The sequence below is a fragment of the Abramis brama genome (assembly GCF_963993115.1).
Source record: "Abramis brama genome assembly, chromosome: 1".
Taxonomy (NCBI): domain Eukaryota; kingdom Metazoa; phylum Chordata; class Actinopteri; order Cypriniformes; family Leuciscidae; genus Abramis; species Abramis brama.
In genome coordinates, this window is record NC_139963.1 from 12,311,358 (window position 1) to 12,337,829 (window position 26,472).

Sequence of the window (26,472 nt, forward strand, 5' to 3'; positions counted from 1 at the left end):
CGAAAGGGCATTAAGTACTCGTTCATTCAACTTTCGACCTATAACCCATGTTGAACTTGCAAAACCTACAATCAAATCTGAGATTTCTCAGCGGCAATCGGGTGAAAGAGACAAATTTAGCCGTCTAGCCCCATAGACTCCTATTCATTTTGCACTCATGGGTGATCACCCCCAGTGGAACTCTGGTGGAACTACAACCAAAATTCGGTACAATAGGACTTAATAGGGAGTGGGCAGGCTCTCCGTAGACAGGCTCTGATTGTACCCTTAACCAGTGTGACGGGGCCAAAGTAATTGACGTCCATGACAATCCTGTCCATCTGGAGGGACAGACTGTGTACAGGAGCCTTCACCTTCATGCTGGTGTTGAAGACGAGGACATCCAGACAGCCATAACACTCCAGGATCTCAGAGATGATCTCAGGAACGCTCTCCATGTTACTGAAGTCCAGCTCCACCAGTTTGGGTGGAAACGTCTAAGCAGTAAAGTTACAATTGAACCCCACATATTACAACCACAGTTTTAACAAAAACATTGCTAAATGTTCATATTTGTTCATGGTCATTTAGGTAAACCTTTGTTGCTCTTGCTCTCTCTGAACATAAACAGTAAGTTCTGATGTGTACAATATCACAGACAAGTCAAGAGTTCATGGTTCTGACAGAAGAGCATGACAGTTGTCAAAACTGTTTTTCTTTTTTTTTCTCTTTTTTTTTGTTGATTGTTATTACTTGTATAGTATTTTGAGCATTACAAAAATTTTTTTTTTTTATAATTTGTGATGTTTGTGATGTATTCATGAATGCAATAAAATGAGGATTGATTGCAAAACTACATTTAAAATGTTTTTATTATTATTATTGGCCTATTTGTAACAACCTAAAGTTATGAATTGCTTTAAAAAAAAGAAAAAGAAAAAAAGAAAGTATGGTTTTAGACACAATCAGATGCGTTTCAGATGAAGAAAATAACTAGGGATTTCTGGAGATAGTCTTTCACGGTATAGTTATTAAATTCCTTAGATTCACAATTATGAGGACATTACATGATTAAAATCCATGAAATACAACATAAATAATCCAACACTGGCCTTAACATGAACCATGATTCATGCTGGGGAAAAAGTATTTTGTCTTGATTGTAAATATAACTATCCATCTACACGAATATACTGTACATCTTTGTAGAACACCTAAAGATCTGGAGTAAAACGATGACAACTAGCCAACTCTCTCCATATGAGCTACATTTAATCAAATACAAATTGGCCTATATAGACTTACACATTATACAATTGTCTGTCAGTTGCTTGTTTTGAGTAGTCGCTATATTTTAAGGCTGCCGTCAACTGTTTAGTTACCAGCATTCTTCAAAATATCTTATTTTGTGTTCAAATTTAAAAAGGTGTGTGTGCATTCATGGTTGCTTGGTTTGATGGATTGGTCAGGACATGTGACAGGCCAAATTCAAACCTATATCTATACCTAAAGCTATTCCTAAATATATCTCTGTTCACAAAGACAAATTCCTACTGGGCTACTGGGTGTGAGAATATTGTTAGTCACATTTAAATGTCATCATAAAATATATTTTTATTGGTATGTGGATGTGAAGGCAGTTCACAAGGTTTAATCATTTCAAGGTTGTGATGATTCGCCCTTTTTTTTTTTTATCAAAATCTCCATCACTGAAACATCTCAACTGCTTTAATTCCTTCTTTTAGTATTTCATAGAACACATAAATCATTGAATTTCCAGGGAGTGTGGAGTCCGTGTTAAGACTGCGTTCATGATTTTATTTATTCTTTAAAGGGAAGAAAAATATACAACTTTTATAAAGTACAAATTAGTATTAAGTTTTAAACTGATAATACACAATATCTGATAACATCAATATAATTTAGGTGAGTGTGAATAACATTCAGTGAGTGAATTCAGTACTGTGTTTCAGTATCAGGTCAAAAGAACGTGGGTGTCGTCTCTCATCTTCTTGTCTTGGTCAGGGGAAAAAAGGTCATCAACGTACATTTTTTCATTAACGAAATTAACACTGGTGACAATAAAATATTTTAATTAAAAATAAAGTTGAGCCCCAACCCTGACCAGTTTTCATGCCTGGTTTTAGGCAAGGCAAGTTTATTTATATAGCACATTTCATATTCAATGGTAAGTCAAAGTGCTTTACACAGAAAAGGAATTAAAATAATCATAAAACAATCACAGCATATGCATAAGAAATAAACTAACAATCATATTTAAACCCTATCTGGAGTGGAAAAAATTAAGAGTCTGGTTCGCAATTTTACACTAGACATGGATCTAGTGTCTCTTCACTCTGGTGGGGGTGTTTGCACACAGATTCACTGCCTGCCATTTATGGCTTCAGTGCTCCCACTTAAAGTGCGACTTTATTGTCCATCAGAGCGGATCTACACGGATCTTCCTCACACGGAGGGAATGACTACTCCAAAATATTTGTTGGGTAATTGTGTTTAAACGGTACCCTTGAAGACAAATCTTCCTGGTCCCACCAGGGATGTCTAAAGCCCAAAAGGCTTAAAAACCACACCCTACCTCCTCTCAACCTCTTCCACCCAGAAAACAAAATAATAAACTCTTTTTACCAAAAAATAAATAAAATCTTAAAAAATAAAAACAAGGATTTTAAACGGAATTAAAACGATTATAAAAAGAATTAAAAGAATAAAAAGATGATATAGTTATAAAAGAATTAAAAGAGTAAAAAGATAATATATAGATAAACAGTTTCAAATCAAAAGGAGGATGCAGAAATAAAATAGTGTAATCAGTCGGACGAACAGCGGCACAGTGCTCATTCAGTAAATGCACAGCTAAACAGAAGTGTTTTGAGTCTGTATTTGAATGTGAATACTGTAGGAGCACATCTGATCTCCTCTGGAAGCTGGTTCCAGCATAATAGCTAAAAGCGGACTCGCCATACTTAGAGTGAATCCTTGGTATTTCTAGCTGATATGATCCTAATGATCTGAGTGATCTGTTGGGTTTATATTCTGTGAGCATATCTGCAATGTATTGAGGTCCTAGGCCATTGAATGATTTATATACCAGTAATAATACTTTAAAATCAATACTAAATGTAACTGGGAGCCAGTGTAAAGACCTGAGGACTGGTGTGATATGTTCATATTTTCTGGTTCTGCTCAGAATCCTGGCAGCAGCGTTCTGTATGAGCTGCAACTGTCTTATGGTGTTTTTGGGAAGGCCAGTGAGGAGTCCATTACAATAATCCACCCTGCTGGTGATGAAAGCATGCACAAGTTTCTCTAAGTCTTGTCTGGAAACAAAGCATCTAATTCTTGCAATATTTTTCAGATGATAGTATGATGATTTAGTTATTGCTATGACATGACTACTGAAACTAAGGTCTGACTCCAGAATCACATCGAGATTCCAGACATGATTTTTAGTTTTAGCTCTCTAACTTGGGATGGAAATCACCCTAATTTGTCTAAACTCATGATTTTGTGTGTCACTCAGTGTGTGTGTTTGCGTGTCAGTCAGTGTGTGTTTGCACATGTCTGAGTGTGTGTTTGTGTCAGTGTTTGTTTGCACATGTCAGAGTGTGTGTGTGTGTGTGTGTGTGTGTGTGTGTGTCTGTTGTTTAATGTTACAGAGACACTGAAAAGTCTGAATAAGGTAGTCTAAATCCAGGTTCAGTGAATGTGTGTAAGTGTGTGTGTGTCAGTCAACTGTGAGAGTGTGTCAGTTGGTTATATGTGTGTGTCAGTCAGTATGTAAGTGTCTGTGTTGTTTAATGTGACACAGAGAAACTGAAGAGTTATAATTATCAAGTCTAAATCCAGCGCAGAGGGATTCATTGAATATGTTGTTGAATATGTGTAAGTGTGTGTGTGTGTGTGTCAGAGCACTGTAGAAGGACACGTCCACAAACACTCCTGCTCTCTTACAGGAGCCTGTATACCAATTCAGAGGCTGCATCCTTCAAAGGCTGCAAAGGTCAGACCAAGCGTTTGTCAAGTGGAATGGTATAGACTAGAGGATTGCTCTTGTCGCCTAGCAACTGTGACGGCTGCTGTTGACAAGTTGAAGTAATGTTTGTACTGGATTTTAAGTTATATTCAACTGCCTAAAAACAAAACAGGGTTCACAAGCTGTCTAAATATGTTCACCAAGGTCCATTTATGTACATAATAAAAAGTATAAACTGTTTATAAAATTGCATCCTAGTAAGATGTCAACATTTAAACCAATTTAAAGTGTTTTTGTAACATTTGTATCGTTAGATATGCCTAATATTGGGTAACAACGTAGTGGAATAAGTATTTACTAATCCGGCATTTTCTCAAAAAAATAAAATAAAATAAAAAAACCTATCGTCACTAGCACGCAATGAATCTTGGGATAGTCTGGGCCGTAAGGAATCCATCTCTTGTATCCTTCATTGCTTGGGAAAAGGACAACACGTTTGGAGGAGCCTTTGAATAGGGACTAGTGTTGTCACGATACCAAAATTATTGTTTCGATATCGATACCAAGTCAAGTATTGCGATTTCGATACTTTTTCGATACTTTTCCTGAAAAGGGAGAAAAACTCTCAAATATCATTGCTGTGCTTTATTTTAAAACCGGGACAACATTCTAATCATATAACACACTAATAAATGAACATATGAACAGCAGATATATTAAACATTTGAACAAAATATGAAATATCAAAATATAAAAAATAAATTAGAGCAATGACATTCAAGGTAAAAAATATATATAAATTTAGCAGCATTATCTCATTTATCATAAGAAACATAAGAGCTTTATCTTGATTCTGAACTTTGAATAAAAATATGAACAGCGATTATATTAAACAATGTTTAATATTGGTAACATATGATAAGCCTCATTGGTGATATATTTGGCATGTGGGGAGAGAGTTGTGGAAGGCCTATACTTCATGTTAAACATAAATATATAGCAGCAAAGACAACGTCGGCAGTGTTGACGGCAAAATAGGCTACAGAATAATTTGTTCTGTATTGAGAGGTGCAATATTTGAAAATCGATAATATTTTTTTAAATTACATTTATATTGTATTTATGTCAAAACTTTCAAACATCAAAATGTCATTTATTAATATGTATTCGTGTCAAAATGACATAGAAACATCTTTTCCTATCCTATTTTGCCTGGAAACGCTTCCAACACGCTTGCGTGTCGCGTGAAAAATAGGCGTCGGTTCTATTTCTAGCTCGAGCTGCGCCCAGACGCGCGTCACGCAGGCAGTTAACATGGGAGCCGAAATAAAAACGGACACGACACGCAGCCAGTGTGTCGCCGGCCTTACAAATCTGGAACGCGGTCATTCTTAGAAGTATCGATACTAATAAATTAAGGAATCGTGACGTTTTTAATTTCCGATTTACTTTTGAAGTATCGGTGCACCGTGCAACAGAGCAAGGTAGGCAACGTACTTCCATATGTCACTCCTCGCGTCATCTTTTTCTACGAGTCGTGGACCACTTGTGCTCGCACATGCAGCCATCTCGCTGTAGTGTTTTATCACATGACACTGACAGCGGCAGGTTCTTTGCTGCGTGCGTCAGGAAAAAAACACAGATGTCCATAGGGAGGCGTTTTTTTTTTTTTAAGTATCGATACTGATAAATTTAGGTATCGTGACGTTTTTAATTTCCGAGTATCGCGATACTTTTGAAGTATCGGTACACCGTGCAACACTAATAGGGACAGCCTTCGTCACAGAGCTGTGATGCATTCGGTCTTTGAATACAGCCTTCGAAGGATGCAGCCTATGAATTGGGACACAGCAAACGTTTATGTTTATGTGAATGTTTGTTTTGTGTGTGTTTGTTGTTTAATATGACACAGAGACACTGAAGATTTAAAATCATTAAGTTTAAATCATAGAGGGGTTCAGTGAATGTGTGTGAGTGTTTGTGTGTGTGTCAGTCAATGCGTGTGTTTGTGTGTGTGTGTTATTTAATGTGACACAGAGACACTGATGTATTACAAATATCAAGTCTAAATCCAGCATAGAGGGGTTCAGTGAATGAGGTGTTGAATGTGTGTAAGTGTGTGAGTGTGTGTGTGTCAGAGACGCTGTAGAAGGACAGAGTGCCGGCTGACACGTCCACAAACACTCCTGCTCTCTTACAGGATCCTGAACCAGCAGAAACATCAGTGGACTTATTATTGTGACGGACAGAGAGTCTGTGACCAGAGCGGTACAGACTCCAGGACTTCTCATTACATCCAAACATAGAGTTATAACTCTTTCCTTTCCTCTTGATTCCTTTATATGACACTGATATTTTAGTATTATTTCCACTCCATTCAGCCTCCCAGTAACAGCGTCGAGTCAGACTCTCTCTACACAGAACCTGATGAAGAGACCCATCAAATCTCTCTGGATGATCAGGATACGGCTGCTTCTGTCCCACAAGAGTCACCTTTCTGTTCTCCTCAGACAGAACAAGGAGAGTGGTTGCTGTGTTTGGATCCAGTGTGAGATCAACGGCATCTGAACACAAGAACACACATTAGTACAGCAACATTTACAACAACAAAACACTAAAACTGTGTGTTTGTGGACTTACATTTATGTAATCTTGAAATCATGAACTCTCCTTCATGATCCACACTAGAAAACACACATACACACACAGAGAGAGAGAGAGAGAGAGAGAGAGAGAGAGACTGTTATTACACAAACACAAAAGCTGAAGTTTCCTTATTGTAAAAATTTTTTTTTCTCTTTGTTTGTTTTTTTCTTTCATGTAGGTTAGTTATTTTATTTGCAGAAACCTAGATTGATATTAGAATATCCTAATACCTACTGGATGACAAGGTACTCATGGGAAATCAAGAAAACAAGAGTTTCAAACAATAAGACTAACCGTGCTGAGCAATTTAACAAAAAATTGTTTTCTGTCGATAAATGTATCCAAACAATTGCTCACCTGTCAAATAAAACACATAAAATGTGTTTATTTCTATGAAAATAATTTCTATGAAAGTAAAACTGAAAATCAAGAGAAACACAGATATGATTATTTAAAGGTCCCATGATATGCTACTTTTTGTAGGCTTTAATATAGGCCTTAGTGGTCCCTAGTACTGTATCTGAAATCTCTTTCCAAAAATTCAGCCTCGGTGCAGAATTATAGCCACTACAAGCCAGTCCCAGAATGAGCTTCCTTCAGACGGGCCGTTTCTGTGTCTGTAGCCTTAAATGATAATGAGGAGGAGAAAGGCGGCGCAAGGTGGAGGGTGGGTGTGGCCTTGACCATCTTGCGCAATGGTACCATGCATGTTTACGTTGGATATATTGTAATGGCACAAAGACACGCAGTCGTTCAAGCATTTCAGTTTGACCCAGAATCTGATCCAGATGGAGAAGCAACGGATGAAGAAGTTGCAACTCAGCGGCTCCAGCAGGACGTTTCCGAATGGTTAGTTTAAAATATTATGTCTGGATACGTTACTTTATTCGGATGATTTACAGTTATTATGTAGCTAACGCTAACCTACTGTTGCCTTTTTATGAGAGATCTGTAACGTCTGTAATTTATCTTATTACAATTACATCAAGCTCTGCGATCTTGAAATGCGGATATCGCGTGCGCCATATAACCAACAGGAAAACGGTTATCCAAATAACAAAGAAGTGTAACGTTACAACACTGGTGTTACAGTGTGTATTCACACACATACTTGATGCGGTCTACCTTTACATTAGCGCAAGTAACTGCAAGGCTAATGTGACAGCCACATTCTATGTGTAACAAGCTAGGTAACCATAAACAGTAAAGCAACACACTTATATATCATTAGTTGACTTACTTGTCCAAGGTGTGTAGCTGAGCCAAAGAGAGTTGGTACTGATCCAGACTTTAGTTTCAGATGTTCAGCAAGCCCAGCTCTGACCCTTCGGTGTTCATTTGTACATCCAAATATTGAGCAATTGTTATGCTTCGCTCGCTCAAAACCCATGATATCTCTTGTGGATAAACTAAAATCGCGCGTGCGCGTTCCTACTTCCTAGCTCATTTTCTCATAGGCGGAAAATATTCTCTGGCCGGGCAAAGTAGAGAAACGGGAGGTAACATTTCTCCTTATAACGTCATAAGGAGGAGATTCAAGATCAGCCCGGTTGAGCTTCCATTTTCTCAAAGGCAGAGAAAGATAGCAAAAGCTCGATTTACACCGATTAAAATTTCTAGAAACTTGGGGACCATATACAGGCTAGGGGAACTCATATTAATATTAAAAAACCTCAGAAAGTGAAAATTTCATGTCATGGGACCTTTAAAGAGTTAAGTATCAATCTTTAAATGCGTTTGTTCAAATGATTCCCACATACAGTAAATGGTTCAAATCAGTCTGTTGACGTGTCATCCAGTTGTAAAAGACAGATGGTTCATTTGAATGGGTTGTTTCACCTCATATTATGTCTGTTTGGATGCATTCATAATCAATTCATGCTGCTGTTGTTTGCTCATCTGGATTAAATTTTATATATGTATGTACACATGTACGTTTAGTTTAATTGGGTTGGGGTGTCGTTAAAAACAAAAAAACAGGGGTTCCATGCTTTCAAAAAGTTTGGGAACCACTGTTCTATAGCATAGTTGCTAATTCCACCCCCACGCTCCGTCATGGTGATATCGCGAGACAGCTTTTCACTTGACAAGAAATCTCATCACATCTTAGTCTCGCGAGATCTCGTGGCACAAGATCTCGTCACACCCCTAATATTCACATAGAAAATAGTTATTTTAAAATATAGTAATATTTTACAATTTTACTGTATTTTGATCACATAAAGTCAGCCTTGGTGAGCAGAATAGACTTCTGTCAAATATATTAAAAATCTTATTATTCCATAATTTTGGCCAGCAGTAGGACAAGTGGTTTAAACAATGGATGGATGGACAATATTTGCTAAAAAAAAAAAAAACTGAAATAAATCGTTTGAAAATTAATCAGTAAAAAAAATAAAACAATCTGAACCTGTAATCCTATTATAGTATTTTTCTGTAGAAATATTTCAATGTCATGGTTATGTTTAGTTTAGTTGCCATTTGTTTTTCTCTCTTGTTTTCTTTCAGTTTAGATCTTGATTAACCTTTGTTAGTTGCCTTAGTTAAACCTATTTCTAGTTTAGTTGCCTTTTGTTTATCCCTTGTATATATAGCCCTGTGTTTCAGTTACTATTCTCCTACGATCTTCTGCATATTTTTGTTTGTTTTTTAAAGACTGTTCATAAATAAAACAATCTGAATCTGATAAAAAATTACCTTCTTTGTGTGTGTTGGCTTACCACACCATAACATGAAACTAAATCACAGAACAATCAATAATCTGTCTGTGTGTGTTCATTACAATTGTGTAACACACACCTAGTCATGGATTATCTCACTTTTACCATGGTTACTTGCCAGTATTGACAATTAAAATATGTCATTGATGTTTGCAGTGCATAAATTGACTGTAAGTGTAAAAATTACAGTTAGAAGCTGCAGGTCGTTAAATCTTGCATTCTGCTTTAAATTAGACATAGATATGATATGATAGATATGAAATAGTGTCTGTTCTCAGTCATGAAATGATTTAATCCTTGTTCACAGTCTTCATGGAAACAAATAGAAAAAGAGCTTTTTTTCACCAATAAACTTGCAAGATTGTTTATTTTTTGGCGTTTCTTACAGGAAGTGCTCATTATATTATGGACCTATACTGTACAATCCAGTGGCGGCTGCAGGTCTTTCAAAGAGGGGAAGCTCATTTTCTGCCTACATCATAAAAATTGTCCATTTATTTATATGTAAATTCTGCCCTGCGTTCCTTTTCAAGAAAATGAAAGTTTGTCTTTCGACTACACTTGCAAAATGCGCGATGGGGCTGAGCTCGAATAGCTTCTGCGTCAGCGACATTTTATAGAACAAAATCGCTGTCAATCAAAAGGAGATGCAGTCTTTCGAAAGACCCTCCAATCATAACACAGAAGCCCAGAGTCCAGGCCAGCCCACTCCTCCATTCACCCGCACAGACACTGAGCGTCCGTGGGCGGGACATAATCGCAGCATTTATCCAATGACCGTCTAGTTTTCGAAGCACTGAAAAAAACTGTTCAAAGCAGCCCCATTGACGTCAATGGATGCTAGGCTTCAACAGGGAAATGCACTGTGACGCAACGGGAAGCGATATTTTTTTTCCCAGGATGGTAGGGGAAGACTCATGAATATTCATTAGGGAAGTCATCCCTGATTGGTCTGATGACCTACCCCTAATCCCACCCCTAAACCTACCCGTCACTGGGGGTCTTATGACCTCCCTAACCCCGCCCCTAAACCTACCCATCACTGGGGTTAAGACCAATCAGAGATGACTTCCCTAGTGAATATTCATGAGGCTTCCCCTACCATCCTGGGAAAAAAAAATTCGCCTATGGGAATGTATGAGAAGGAAATCGAGTCAGCCAACCTGCTATATGCAGCTGATTCTGAACGAACTCGTCTTCGAGATGAACGTGTTCTAATGCATTTTTAGTCAATAAAATGTTAACAAAATAGTACATATTTGACGATTCATTTTTTGACATTATAGATGTAGTCTATACTACATAGACATGTAGTATTTTTTTGACATTTCTTGCAGTCTTAAAGAAATCCCCACTGATGCACAATCATATATTCTCTAGATATTCAAAAATATAGAAGCTTCTTTTTCATTTAAAACTAAACGCCATACTCAGTCCCAAGCTATATTAAATTATTATGGGATCTCATTCAATGCTTTCAGAATCTTTACTTTTTAAAATAATTTTGTTTCTGTATTTTTAAAATGAACATTTTAATGACAGTATAATTGAACAAAACCAAATTCTTTTATTTATCAAAATAAACCAAAAATAGTAGAAACTTGGCTAAAGTGATTGTTTTGAACAATTATTAACTTAGACAAATATTAAAAATATATTTTAGCTGAAATATTTGTATCAATACTTTGTGCCTTTTGCCCCATGCAGGTTTTACCCCGTGTCTGGGGTAAAAGGCCCACCTAATACATTTATATGATTTTTAAACGAACAAACAAACCCCTTTTATGATTTATTTTCACACAACATCTGTTACTCCATCAATGTTCAATTAAAATCATAAAATATGGGAGTAGTGAAAAGTAGTGCTGGGCAGTATGACAAAAATGTATATCATGGTATTTTTCAAAATTATACCGGTTTCACGGTATATAATTATAATATAATTTCTTTTCTTTTTTTTTAAGCATGACTTTGTGTTAACCACATTTTCTACTGATTGAGAGAGGAAATACTGCAGTAGATTGACTTAATTTGCCCTAATTTACTGTCATGAGTGAATATTGTAGAAAAATTCCACACTAGTATCAAATTCCTGTTTGTTTGAAAGCTCATCCAATCATCATAGAGAAGCTGAGTTTCCATCCAGGACCAAAATAAATATGTTAAAGCTCAATATCTATTGAACATTCTGATGTTTTTTGTTGATGTTGTAATTTTTTTTCAATGTAAGCATAGCATCTTACTTTTATATAAAGGCATTGCCTTTTTTAAATTAAGTTCCAATCTTTTTCTGTAAGAAACAAAGAAGCATCTCTGAACAACCACAAAAACAATGGCAAATTCTCTCACATATATACACAGAAGACAGGAGGATTGTTACTGCTCACATACTTGTCCAGAGTTACGGGTCCGGGGTGACTGTAGATCAGGTCCAGCTCTCTCAGGTGTGAAGGGCTTGAACTCAGAGCTGATGCCAGAGCAGCACGACCTTCCTCTGTCACCATACAGCCAGATAATCTACAACAACAGTAAGTGTTCATGTTACTTTTAGAGATATAAAATACAATCTACCAGGGGTGCAAAACATACGACCAGTGGGATGCAAATGGCCCGCCAGATCATTCCATACGTCATGCCACTCATGTTACTGTTAATGTACATACTAACTTAAAGGGGATCTGTTGTGCAAAATTCACTTTTACATGGTGTTTGAACATAAATGTGTGTTGGCACTAATCCCTCTTTTATAGCCTAGACTGTTTTTTGTTTTGTTTTAAGTGTCATGAAATCCCCCTGTTTAGCACTAGTCATTCACACCACAGATTTAAAAAAAGACTCAAGAAATGGGCACGTAAAGCTGTGGAAAAGAAATTTGATCATTAAGATGTGTGTGACCATCATATGATAGTAAAACAGGAAACAGAATCCTTATTCTAATATGAAATTGTATTGGAATGGTAAAGAGTGTTGGTAGGTGACAGGAGGGCCTTCACTCAAGGATAAAATATGGTGAAGTCGTCTAAGAATCCACGTATGGTTCCACGTATGGTTGAAATACCATCATTGGCCTAGAAAGATAACATTCTGGGAGTCAAAACTATAAAGGAGGAAGGATACCCTCCCTTCACTGTCACAATCTGCAGCCACTCTGTGTGACTGTATGACAGCCAAGGCTGCAAAGCCGACTCCGTGTTTCAAATATGTTAGACCTATCACTTCTGCCACTAAAGATTGCTTTATTAATAATCTTCCTGATCAGTTTCATCATCTCAGCATCCCAGATAGCTTAGAAGAACTCGATATTGCAACAGAAACTTTTAACTCTCTCTTTTCCAGCACTTTAGACACAGTTGCTCCGTTGCGCTTAAAGAAGATTAAAGAAATTAGTCCAACGCCGTGGTACAACGAGCACACTCGGGCCCTTAAGAGAGCAGCCAGAAAAATGGAACGCAACTGGAAGAAAACAAAACTAGAGGTATTTCGCATTTCATGGAAGGAGAGCTCGATTACTTACAGAGAGGCTTTAAAAGCTGCTAGATCTGCTTATTTTTCAAACCTATTAGAAGAAAATAAACATAATCCTAGGTATTTATTTGAAACGGTGGCTAAACTAACAAAAAATAAAGCTTCAAGCACCGAAGTTTCCAAGCAGCACAGCATTAATGATTTTATGAACTTCTTTACTTATAAGATATACAAAATTATAACTATGCAACCATCTACTACAGTATTGCATCAGGGAGTGCATTGTAGTCTCCCTGAGGAAAAATTTGATTCATTCGTTGCTATAGGAGAGGAAGAATTTACTAAACTCATTAAATCATCTAAATCGACAACATGTATGTTAGACCCTATACCGGCTAAGCTACTGAAAGAGATGCTTCCAGAGGTCATAGATCCTCTTCTTAATATCATTAATTCGTCTTTGTCTCTAGGATAAGTACCAAAAAACTTTAACCCTTAGAGGTCGGCGATCACGCCGGCGTGATCTGCTCGCTTTTTTCCTTATGAGTTGAATTGAGACCCGAAATACTCTTTTGACTTTGATTTTACAAAACAAGTTTCATACATCAATCGATTCTGTTAAATGTGTATTATTTTTGTGTATACTCACAATAAAAACAAAGTGTTGTGCTTTTTGCCAAATAAAGAAAAATAAACACGAAGCGAGTTCTGCCTTCTCTCTGTCCGTGTAGTCCATTCTGAAACGCGTCCGAAAATGAACTGTAGCTCAGCGAATACTCAGTCAAACAGGCATTCAGACACACAGGCATGAAGCTTGAATTCTCTTCTTTTAAATGAAGTAATTTATATAAAAAACAAATATTCTCATCTTGTGAAATCTGTATTAAAAGAGAGCGATTCCAGTCGAGCTAATTACAGCTGATTCAGATGTAATGTGACTCCGCCCACGGAGAGCGCGTGCTATTCAAACGCAAATGGCTGAGGCAATCCAAGCGCAATCCTGTGAACGCCCCCCCTCCGTATCAGCTCGAGAAAACACACAAGTTTATTTCAGATCATTACTTGTTTACACCGTCTTGCAGCGCTGTGAGGAATAATAATAATGGAAAAAGTCCCTCAGAAGTGCGGGTATATCGAGGAGCGAGCTGAGGAATACTAGTAAGTGTTTTTCCTTCTCACGTTCTTCACGTGGGTTTCTGTTTATGAATGAATGAACGGCATAGATGCGCGCTGTTTACCACAGCTGGCAAAGACAGTTTAAATTTAAATCGCGTGTGTGAATGAATGATGATGTTTTAGCAAACTGTATTGCTATACTGAGATGAGTAAAAATCGACTGAAATATGTTGAAATAAAATGTATGCTATTTGTATAAGCAACGTATTAAACTGCAAATGAACAATATGCCCTAATATTTCATGAAAACAACGTTACAGTCAGGCGAAATATGAAAGACAACATCTTGTTGACTAGATTTGGGTACAGTTTTTAATGTACTGTATACTATTTTTGTCAAAAATAAAGCCATCAACTAAGATGTTAGCTATTCCAATGTTGACTATATTCAAACTAATGAATACAGATAAAATGTAGGCCTATAATCATTTTTTTTTTACAAAGAAAGAGTACACTTGAAATATTGTTGAAATTGTAATTATTGTTGTAATTGTAACCTTTTTAATAAAATAGCAAAACATATTTACAAGATAGATGTAAGCAAAATCTTAAATGGTCAATATAAGTCTTCTTCTAAATATATCTTTTGTCCTTGCATTGTGGCTCAGTCAGTTTCACACCTGAGTGAATGGCTCATCATTATGCAGAGTGGGTGGGACATTGTAATTTCAGGTGTAAACCACTCCTCGTTCACGCCCCCCTCGCATATTGGCTTTCCAAGCAAAACCTGTTTTACATCAATTTAAATCAATGTATGGTTTTATTTGAACGATAAAGCAAGACTATTTTCACATAATTGTGAAGAAAAAACTCTAGGCGAGGACATCCATTAGTCAAAAGTCTTATTGACACATATTTACTGTGTTTTGTGGCCTTATTTCAGAAATTTTAGTTTTTAGTTTTTTCAATATCCACGCATAAACATTATTCTCTCAAAAATGAAAACATGTACATACACGTGGCTCACATATTATTGTAGCCCTGTTTGTGCTTTATAGAGTGAATTTACACCTTTGCCATTAATATGTTTATAAGCAACTGAAAAAAGCACAAATGTCAGGGCATGTCAGAACATCTCAAGGGCCCAGAAAACCGCTCAGACCCCAGAGGGTTAAGCTGGCTATGATTAAACCGCTTGTTAAAAAAAACGCAACTTGATCCTACAGAATTAGTCAATTACAGGCCGATCTCGAATCTACCTTTTCTGTCAAAGATATTAGAAAAGGCAGTATCCTCACAACTGTGTTCCTTTCTTGAAAGAAATGATATCTGCGAGGATTTCCAGTCCGGATTTAGACCGTACCATAGTACCGAGACTGCTCTCGTTAGAGTCACAAATTATTTGCTCTTATCATCCGATCGTGGTTGTGTCTCTCTATTAGTGTTACTCGATCTTAGTGCTGCATTTGACACCATTGACCACAACGTTCTTTTAAATAGACTCGAACATTATGTTGGCATTAGTGGAAATGCACTAGCATGGTTTAAATCATACTTATCTGACCGTTATCAGTTTGTAGCAGTAAATGAAGAGATGTCTCATCGATCACAAGTTCAGTATGGCGTACCTCAAGGCTCAGTACTAGGACCGCTGCTGTTCACTCTGTACATGCTACCATTAGGAGATATCATTAGGAAACATGGAATTAGCTTCCACTGTTATGCCGACGATACTCAGCTGTATATTTCTTCAAAACCTAACGAAACTTATCAATTCACAAAATTAACGGAATGCATAGCTGATATAAAAAATGGGATGACTCGTAATTTCCTACTTCTAAATTCTGAAAAAAACAGAGTTTCTAATTATTGGACAAAAAACTTCCTCACGTAATAACCTAGAATACTGTCTAACACTTGATGGTTGCTCTGTTAAGTCTTCGTCGTCGGTTAGGAACCTGGGTGTGCTCTTTGATACCAATCTTTCATTTGAAAGTCACGTGTCTAGTATCTGTAAAACTGCATTTTTCCATCTTAAAAATATATCTAAATTACGACATATGCTCTCATTGACAAATGCGGAACAGTTAGTTCATGCGTTCATGACCTCAAGGCTAGATTATTGTAATGCTCTACTGGGTGGTTGCCCTACACGCTTAATAAACAAACTACAGCTAGTTCAAAACGCAGCAGCTCGAGTTCTTACCAGAACCAGGAAGTATGACCATATTAGCTCGGTTCTGTCAAAACTGCACTGGCTCCCTATTAAACATCGCATCAATTTTAAAATATTGCTGATTACTTACAAAGCACTAAATGGTTTAGCTCCGCAGTACTTGAGCGAGCTCTTAACGCATTATAGTCCTTCACGTCTATTGCGATCTCAAAATTCCGGCCAGTTGATAATACCTAGAATATCAAAATCGACTGCTGGCGGTAGATCCTTTTCCTATTTAGCGCCCAAACTCTGGAACAGTCTTCCTACCATTGTCCGGGAAGCAGACACACTCTGTCAGTTCAAAGCCAGATTAAAGACACATCTCTTTGACCTAGCATTCACATAATACATTATAGACTTCTATAATTCAATGTTAGGCTGCATAGATTAGGTCAGCCGGAACCGGGAACACTTCCCATAAATCCTGATGTACTCGTTACATCATAAGAAAAGTGGCATCTACGCTAATTTTAGTGTCTGTGTTTATCCCGAGGTTTTCCCGCAGCCTGCCAGATCCAGGCCGTATCCAGATCTGACGAAGGACCTTCGCCTGGACCCGATGACAACGCAGTGCTGAAGTGCCAACTAGTCTCTCCCTATGGAGGATCCCTTTACCACTCTACAGATAAGGCGTTGTCGGGAAAATTCGTTTCGCGTTCCTTACCCCTGAAGCGACAAAATAAAATAAAATTCTTTATCAAAATTTATAAGGAAAGACAAGTACTTTGTTTTGGCTTGTAGGGAATTCCAAACTTGCGCACGTATATTCAAACGCACATAACTATAGAACCCATTCTAAATGCGCAATGCCCATCAGCGTTTTTCACAGGTTCGCGTTTAAAGTCTGTGTAGAGAGAATGGTGTCGTCTTAGCGGCCCCTAATTTAATAACAAATGATCGTTGCGACGGAAGCAAATCAATCAAAACTAACTTTAGCTGGAAAATAACTTTATTAAAGAACTGCTATAAAGCCAAAACAATCTCTGTTACCTTAAATTATACGCTTATCTATGTAAAGCTGCTTTGAAACAATCTACATTGTTAAAAGCACTATATAAATGAAGATGACTTGGCTTGACTTGACTGCTGGCCTTTTCATGCAAGAAAATAAACCTCAAAGACTATTTGAAATGTTTGTCTCTTATTCAGTGATAGAATTCTGGGGTGGCACGGTTCACAAAACCCACGGTTCGGTTCGTATCACGGTTTTAGGGTCACGGTTTTTGGTTCTGTACTGTTCTTCTTGTTATTTTTTCTTTTAATCTTTAACATTTCCAGTTAACTAGCAAAGTATTCGTTTCTTTCGTTTGTTAAATAAGTAGCAATCTAGCGCTGAAATGTGTTTTTTTAATCAAGTGATCAAAGTGCTCGTTGCCGCTGCGATCAGTGGTGCTGACACAGTGTTCTCTTGTGGCTCGCGCACACGCCGCACAGTCTTCACTCGGACGCGCGCTTCAATCCGTTGAGGAGACTCTCTATTCGTTCCGGTGAAATCACAAAACAAAATTCACACAAATCTGTCCCTGCTTTATATACAACCACTGATAAACAATCGGTTTTGATGAAAAAGAAAAAAATATATATACGAGTGCGGATTAGAACTCAGAACCCATGACACGCTTGGCAAAAGTTCTGCCACTGGACCATTAAAGTACATTCCTGAAACAGTCGATCTATGTATTTATTCATGTGAGAAAACAACATATAGTGGAGTAGATCTCATTAAATGTCTAAGTAAACCCAGTGTACTATTTAAATCGATTGCTGGACATCGTAATGTTATTCTACATACATCTGATTTATGATTTAGCATTGTATTAGCACGGGCACAAGGCTACATTGCGCATGCGTCGAACCGTGCAACGCACACACGCTCCAAACCGAGACAAGCGAACCGAACGGTTCGGATGTTTTTTCATGTACCGTGCCACCCCTAGAATTTTGTTTGCCACCACAATTTGGCGTTGTCAGCAGGATTCCTTGGATGTGCCTCTTGGACCCGAAAGTGGACGGTGTTTAGACACCTGGAAAGAGCAGTTCCAGCCCTACCTCGTAAGCTTGAGAGAGAGGGGCCGACCGCCAGGGTCCAGGAGAGACACCACTGGAATCATAAAAAGAACTGAAGTGGCTCAAACTGGTAAGAGACAAAATTGTAATTATAAAAGGTACCAGAGGGATTGACTCATGATGGTTGATGAAACTCTGTGGTGAGTCAAGATGGCGCCGTTGTGTGTGGCTTGCCGTCGGACGCCTGGTCCAGTCCTTAGTTACTCTCCAGCCTTTGCTGAGGACTTTACAGAACTGTTATCAACAATTACCTCAGAGTTTGACTGTTTTGCCATTGCTGGAGATTTAAACATCCACATAGATAATGCAGAAACCAATATGGCAAAAGAAATCAATACTGTTTTAAAAACTTTTGATCTGACTCAGCATGTACATGGACCCACACACAATCGTGGACACACTCTAGATTTACTCATCAGTAAGGGTCTAAACATTTCATCGATTGTTATTAAGGATGTAGCACTGTCTGATCATTTCTGTATTTTCTTTGATATATTGATCTCTCCTGCCACTGAAGCTAGATCTGTGTCTGTCAAGAAGAGATGCTTAAATGAGAACACTAGTGTACTATTTATGAAGGCTATATCCTTAACACCAAGCATATCTGCAGACTCTGTTGATTTTCTCCTTGATTCCTTTAACTCAAAAGTTAAAAGTGTAATTGATGATATTGCTCCTGTTAAAGTCAGGAAGAAGAGTGGCAGACAAAAAGCACCTTGGAGAAACTCAACAGCAGTGCAAAATATGAAAAGACAATGCAGAAAAGTAGAGCGCATGTGGCGGAAGACAAAACTTGTAGTCCATTATAACATCTACAAAGACTGCATCCATGCTTTTAATATGGAACTAGGCAAAGCTAGACAGACTTTCTTCTCAAATATTATAAACAGTAATTTAAACAACACACGCACTCTTTTTGCTACTGTAGAGAGACTGACAAACCCCCCAAGCCAGATTCCCAGTGAAATGCTCTCAAACAACAAGTGCAGTGAGTTTGCCTCTTTCTTCTCTGAGAAAATCAATAATATCAGAAAGGTGATCAGCACATCCTTGAGTTGCTCTGGGGTCAGACAGATCAAACCACCTGAGAAAGTAGTTACTATGTCTGACTTCAAAGAAATTGATGGCAACATTTTGGAAGAAACCGTACAGCACCTTAAAACATCAACCTGCGCTCTTGACACACTTCCCACATTATTTTTCAAATATGTGTTAAACAGTTTAGAAGCAGATCTCCTAGAAGTGGTAAATGCCTCACTTCTCTCTGGGAGTTTTCCAAACTCCCTGAAAACTGCAGTTGTCAAGCCCCTCCTGAAAAAGAACAATCTGGATAAGACCGTATTAAGCAACTATAGGCCGATCTCAAATCTTCCTTTCATAGGCAAGATCATTGAAAAAGTTGTCTTCAATCAGCTGAACAAATTCTTATGCTCGAATGGATACTTTGACAATTTTCAATCTGGTTTCCGACCGCACCACAGCACAGAGACAGCGCTCATAAAGATAATAAACGATATTCGCTTAAATACTGATTCAGGCAAATTATCAGTGCTGGTGCTACTCGACCTCAGTGCTGCATTTGACACTGTCGATCATAACATACTTTTTGACAGGCTGGAAAGCTGGGTGGGGCTTTCTGGGATAGTCCTAAAATGGTTCAGGTCATACTTAGATGGGAGAGGTTATTATGTGAGTATAGGAGATCATAAGTCTGAGTGGACATCCATGACATGCGGAGTCCCTCAAGGCTCAATTCTTGCGCCACTCCTGTTCAACCTGTATATGCTCCCAATGAGCCAAATAATGAGAAAGAACCAAATTGCTTACCACAGCTATGCAGACGACACACAGATCTACTTAGCCCTATCGCCTAACGATTACAGCCCCATTGACTCCCTGTGCCAATGCATCGATGAAGTCAACAGTTGGATGTGTCAAAACTTTCTTCAGTTAAACAAAGACAAAACTGAAGTCATTGTATTTGGAAACAAAGATGAAGTTCTCAAGGTGAACGCATACCTTCACTCTAGGGGTCAAACAACTAAACATCAAGTCAGGAATCTTGGTGTGACACTAGAGTCAGACCTTAGTTTCAGTAGTCATGTCAAAGCAATAACTAAATCAGCATACTATCATCTAAAAAATATTGCAAGAATTAGATGCTTTGTTTCCAGACAAGACTTAGAGAAACTTGTTCATGCTTTCATCACCAGCAGGGTGGATTATTGTAATGGACTCCTCACTGGCCTTCCCAAAAAAACCATAAGACAGTTGCAGCTCATACAGAACGCTGCCACCAGGATTCTGAGCAGAACCAGAAAATATGAACATATCACACCAGTCCTCAGGTCTTTACACTGGCTCCCAGTTAAATTTAGGATTGATTTTAAAGTATTATTACTGGTATATAAATCATTTAATGGCCTAGGACCTCAATACATTGCAGATATGCTCACAGAATATAAACCCAACAGATCACTCAGATCATTAGGATCATATCAGCTAGAAATACCAAGGGTTCACTCTAAGTATGGCGAGTCCGCTTTTAGCTATTATGCAGCTGGAACCAGCTTCCAGAGGAGATCAGATGTGCTCCTACTGTAGTCACATTCAAATCCAGACTAAAAACACATCTGTTTAACTATGCATTTAATGAATGAGCACTGTGCCAATGTTCGTCCGACTGTTTGTACTGTACTGTATTTTTTTTTTTTTTTTCTAAACTGTTTTATTCTTATTTCTTTTTATTATTTTAATTTCTTCTATGTAAAGCACTTTGAATTGCCACTGTGTATGAAATGTGCTATATAAATAAACTTGCCTTGCCTTGCCTTAGTTTGTTTGTTTTATGCTGTTTGATCTTTTATCTAACACAATGCGCTTCCTCAATATTGATATATGACAGACTAACTCTTTTAAGTTTGCAAACTAGTACAAACGATCTGATATATCAAGCGCGAAACGGCTCATCTCATTCATCTCCGTTTCTGACGTCCATACCTGGCTACCTGCGCCGCTGGCCGTGTTCTCTACCGGTGAGGAGGCGTAGGAGAAAACGCGGAAGACGGGGTGGCTTTGCCGTTAAGTTGAAGCATTTCCTGGCTCAACAACAACAACTAGAGTCGCGTCGATCCTTTCTGGGTTTCCATGTGAAGGGTTTGGTCGGCGATTTCTCCATTCGCTGGCGCTCTCTGGACCCAGTGTATCAATGGAATAAGAACACCTCAATGATAATGGCTGAAGCTGCTCCGCTACCTGCCTACGGCTCGCACAACAGGCCGTGGTGGAGAACTGATCTCTATTTTTAAAGACAGATTTTCTTGCAGCCAAACTATGTTTCATGTTTATCAGAGTTTTGAACTGCAGTTGTTTACATTTGATCTGAATGGTCCACTACTGGTTGCTTTGATATACCGTCCTCCTAAGCACAATATACATTTTTTAAACGAGTTTGCAGACTTCTTGGGGGAATTTTTACCCAAATTTGATAAACTGTTAATCCTTGGTGATTTCAACATTCATGTGTGTTGCACAACGGACTCATTATCTAAAGAATTTTCTAATCTGATAAATGCCTTTGATTTCATTCAGTATGTGAATGTCCCGACTCATCAGTCGGGACATACTCTTGACCTTGTGCTTTCTTATGGCATTTCACTTTATGAGCTTGAAGTAACTGAAAACGGGTTTTCTGACCATAAAACTGTTATGTTTTCTGTTCCCTGGGTACCAACTTGTACTAAAGTTACTAAATGTGTCCGTAAATCTAGAATAATTACTCCATCTACTAGCATATCCTTTTCATTAGCTTTCTGTGATGCTGTTCAAACAGTTGACATAAGTCAGTGTGATCTGAGTCCAGATGAGCTCCTACTTAAATTTAACTCGACTTCTTTGATTATCTTGGATTCAATTGCTCCTGTAAAGACTTTAAAACTCAAACCTAGATCTGAACCCTGGATTGACGATAACGTTCGCGCCTCGAGGCAGATCTGTAGACGGGCGGAGCGAAAGTGGAAAAAGGACCGGCTCCAGATTTCACTGGAATTATTAAGAGATTCATTATTTAATTATCAGAAGGCAATGAAAGAATCAAAATCAAGGTATTTTGCAGACATTATCAATAATAATTTCCATAGGCCCAAAACTCTTTTTACTGTTTTTAACACTGTTGTCAACCCAACGGTCTCAAAGTACCCTGCTGTGTCAAAAACAATGTGTGAGGATTTTCTGAGATTCTTTGTTGACAAGATTAATTCTATCAGACGGGGGATATCTCACCCTGATTCTGATCCGTCCGTCTACTCTGTTTGTTGTGCAGAGTTTAGTAAATTCAAACCTATTTCTTTTGAATATCTCCAAGAAATAGTATGCCGGCTTAAGCCGTCAGGCTCTACCGTTGACATCTTGCCTCCTTATTTCCTGAAACAAGTTTTTGATGCAGTGGGTCCATATCTTGTGACTTTGATTAACCGATGCTTTGAAACTAGTTCTGTACCTGATGTGTTAAAACATGCTACAGTATATCCTTTGCTCAAGAGACATAATCTAGATCCTACTGTTTTAGAAAACTATAGACCAATTTCAAATTTGTCTTTTATTACAAAGATCCTCGAGAAAATAGTGCTTTTACAATTGCAGAGTTTTTTAGATGAAAATAAGATATTTGAGGTCTTTCAATCAGGTTTTCGAAAATTCCACTCTACAGAGACTGCACTCCTGAAGGTTTTAAATGATATTCTACTTGCTGGCGACTCTGGAAACCATTCTGTGCTTGTGCTCCTAGATTTGAGTGCTGCGTTTGACACTGTTGACCATGCAGTCCTTCTTACTCGCCTGGAGCACTGCGCAGGCATAACAGGAAGCGCTCTTGAATGGTTCAATTCATATCTTTTAAATAGACGTTTTAATGTTAATATGGGTGAACACTCATCTGAGTCAGCTCCTCTAGCATGTGGTGTACCTCAGGGTTCCATCTTAGCTCCGATTCTTTTTTCTTTGTATATGCTACCATTGGGTTCTATTTTTAGGAAGCATGGTCTGTCATTTCACTGCTATGCAGATGACACTCAAATATATTTGCCCTTAAAAAAGAGTTCCAATGGCTTAGAAGCACTCATGACTTGTTTGGCTGATGTGAAAGCCTGGCTGTCTTTAAATTTTCTTAATTTTAATTTGAGTAAAACTGAGATAATAGTATTCGGTCCTTCAGACTCTGTTAATACACCAAAAATACATTTTGGTGAGTTATCTTCCTCTGTAAAACCTTGGGTTAAAAATTTAGGGGTTATTTTTGATGATAAGCTGAAATTTGACAAACACATCAATACTGTGGTCAGATCATGTTTCTTTCAGCTTAGACTACTAGCTAAAGTTAAACCCATTTTGACGAGTAAAAATTTTGAACAATTGATCCATGCTTTCATTACGACAAGACTGGATTACTGTAACTCACTATATTTTGGGATTAGTCAGTCAGCTTTATCCCGGTTACAAATAGTTCAAAATGCAGCTGCTAGACTCTTAAAGGGACACTTCACCCATTTGCATTAAGCTTTGCATTGTTAGAAACCCAGTCATACTATTGAATGGTCATGCAACATTTTTTCATTTTCCCCCGAGACGAGAGAAATCTGTATTTACCTCTTTACACTTCCTCCTACAATGACGCAAAAATCGTCCTTTTGCGTCATTGTAGGAGGAAGTGTAAGAGGGGGGGATTTCTGTTAAGACTACAAGCACTAGATCCACCCTTTCAAACCCGCCCATAGGGGGTTGGACCTAATGCGCTAACAGACCTATCACAGATCAGTGCGAGTGCGTTTGATTTCAACGGCAGAAACCTGCAGAAAACAGGGACGAAGAAAGCTGAGTAGTAGGGGTTACTCTATTTCCCGGACATGTCCGGCCGTCGAGATCGACAAAAATGTCCGGGATTCAGCTTTTGCTTTCTGCGGTCGCCATCCATTGTTTACATGCTCACCTTTTGTTTCAATCTAACTGAATTCACCCCGATTGGTGAATCTGAATGTAATGTTTACATGAATGCTAAACAAGTGATCGGTTGATTTGCGTTTTAACATTGCTAAGAAATACCCGCACCTCCGTGAGAGATAGCCCATGAGACCGGTGCATCTCACAGGCGCGCTCATCAGTAATCACAGTAATACAGGGAGCAGGACGAGGCTAGCGCCGCGGGAGAAAGACGCGAGGCCGGTGGCGTGATCGGTTGAAAGACGCGAGGCCGGTGGCGTGATCGGTTGATGTGTGTTTTACCATTGCTAAGAAAATACCTGCTCCTCCGTGCGAGATACGAGAACAGTGCCTCACAGGTGTCGGTCGTCAGTAATCACGCCACTGGCCTCGCGCCGTTCTCCCGCGCCCCTCAGCCTCGTCCTGCTCGCCACAGTAAACATGATGAATGGCGACTGTAGAACGCAAAAGCCGAATCCCGGACATTTTGGGCAAACTCGTCACGGAGACTCACTCGTAGCCTAGCCTTGCCTTGATGTTTTTGTTTTCAACTGCGCTTTCTTACCGGTAGGCGTGGCTTGGGAGTGGCCTTGTAGGGCAGCGAAGCAAGTGCATTCTGGGAGTTGTTGTCTTTCATCCACATAAGCCAAAAATACATTTTCTGGCTTTTCTCAGTCTAGAAAGCTCCAAATTCAAAAATAATTTCACATTTCTTCTACATAAATGACCCACTTTCAATACACATTCATGTCTCCACAGGTGAAATGACCCTTTAACCAGGACTAAAAAACGGGAGCACATTACACCAGTTTTACGTTCTTTGCACTGGTTGCCCGTGCGTTATCGAGTAAATTTCAAAATTATTCTTTTGGTGTTTAAATCATTAAATGGTCTGGCCCCTCTGCATCTCTCGGAATTACTTACTAAGTATCGTCCGGTTCTGTCTCTCCGGTCATCTAACCAGAAACTGCTATGTATCCCAAAGTCAAAGCTGAGGTGCAGAGGCGACCGGGCTTTTTCAGTAGCTGCCCCCAGATTATGGAATGCTTTACCTCTGTGTATTCGCTCTGTATCATCCTTATCTGTTTTTAAAACTATGCTAAAAACGCATCTTTTTGAATTAGCATATACTTAGTGAGGAAGTGGTATTGAAATGTTTGTTTTATTATGATGTTTTTATTGCTTATTTGTTTTGTGCAATTGTCTATTACAATATGTGCAGCACATTGGACAACCTCGGTTGGGATAAATGGTGCTATATAAATAAATTTGACATTGACATTGACTAGTACGGTGATACTAGTCTGGTGGGTTTAGTTATTTCACGGTATTGTAGAGGGGGAGACCCCGAGGGTCTGGATGATCAAATTTGTGAGCAAGTGCTCTCCTTTTTCAATTGAGGTGAAAACTGATCTAGAGAGGTCTGGAGTTATATAGGCACGCCGAAAATGACCACAGAGAGTAACTGGCCATCATGGGGAAGTCCCAAAGTAAAAAGTGTAAAAAATATCAATATGATACACCGGTGTTTTGTCTGATGAGGAGAGTGTATGGGTTCAAATGTTTGAGTAGTATTTAAAGGTTAATTAAATACCATGATTTCCCTAAGGAACTTCAAGTGTCACTAGGCTGACAGTAGTTAAAGACCCTGTTGTAGAGGGACGTGAATAACAGAAGACTGTTGTGTGTGTGTGTGTATTATAAGCCAACAATATTGTGCTGGTTAGAGGAGGCAGTGTGCAAAGAAAAAAGTCGAACTGCCAGAAAAAAAAAAAAAGGTTTTTAATTTTTCATCCAGTAAATTGATGCATGACATTAGATGTCTAGAGAACTTACATTTATATAATAAGGATTGAAGGAGCAAGCAGCTATAATGTTGTCTGTGCGACTTGGGGATTGAGATATATAATATTTTGATTTCTGGAAAACAGTAGAGATAAGTGAAACTGAGACAATAATGATAGTACTTGTTGAATCTGCAGACTAACCATTTGATAGATGAAAAGAAATATAGTAGGAAAAACTAATGTTATGAAAATAACATTTCTGATAGAAGTTATGGAACTATTTATGAATAACTGTGCTTTACAAAAAGCAAGTAAAGGAAATTCTCAGTTGGGGATCATTTCCCCTGACAAGTGTGACTAAAGTTAAACAGAAACTTTGTGAAAACCCCCTAGAATTTGTTGAGCGTTTCTGTGCAGAAAATTAATGTGCTGCCAATGATAATGATGAAGATTATGATTTGGCTATTGTGCTTGAATCCGCCACTGATGGACTATCAAAAGAATACA

The 26,472-nt window shown here is 38.3% G+C and overlaps 1 protein-coding gene across 2 annotated transcripts in view; it reads right to left on the reverse strand.

Annotated features, from left to right (window-relative positions):
• Positions 1 to 1,770: 1,770 nt before the first annotated feature.
• Positions 1,771 to 26,472, reverse strand: part of LOC311086060 (NLR family CARD domain-containing protein 3-like) — a 61,370-nt gene continuing 36,668 nt past the window's right edge. For both annotated transcript variants that reach the window (XM_084118738.1, XM_084118739.1), the window contains 3 exons: positions 11,731 to 11,856; positions 6,614 to 6,657; positions 1,771 to 6,537 (listed from right to left, as the gene is read on the reverse strand). In XM_084118738.1, coding sequence (XP_083974864.1) covers positions 5,993 to 6,537; positions 6,614 to 6,657; positions 11,731 to 11,856 — 715 coding nt within the window. In that variant the 3' untranslated portion in view covers positions 1,771 to 5,992. The remainder of the gene's footprint in view (positions 6,538 to 6,613; positions 6,658 to 11,730; positions 11,857 to 26,472) is intronic.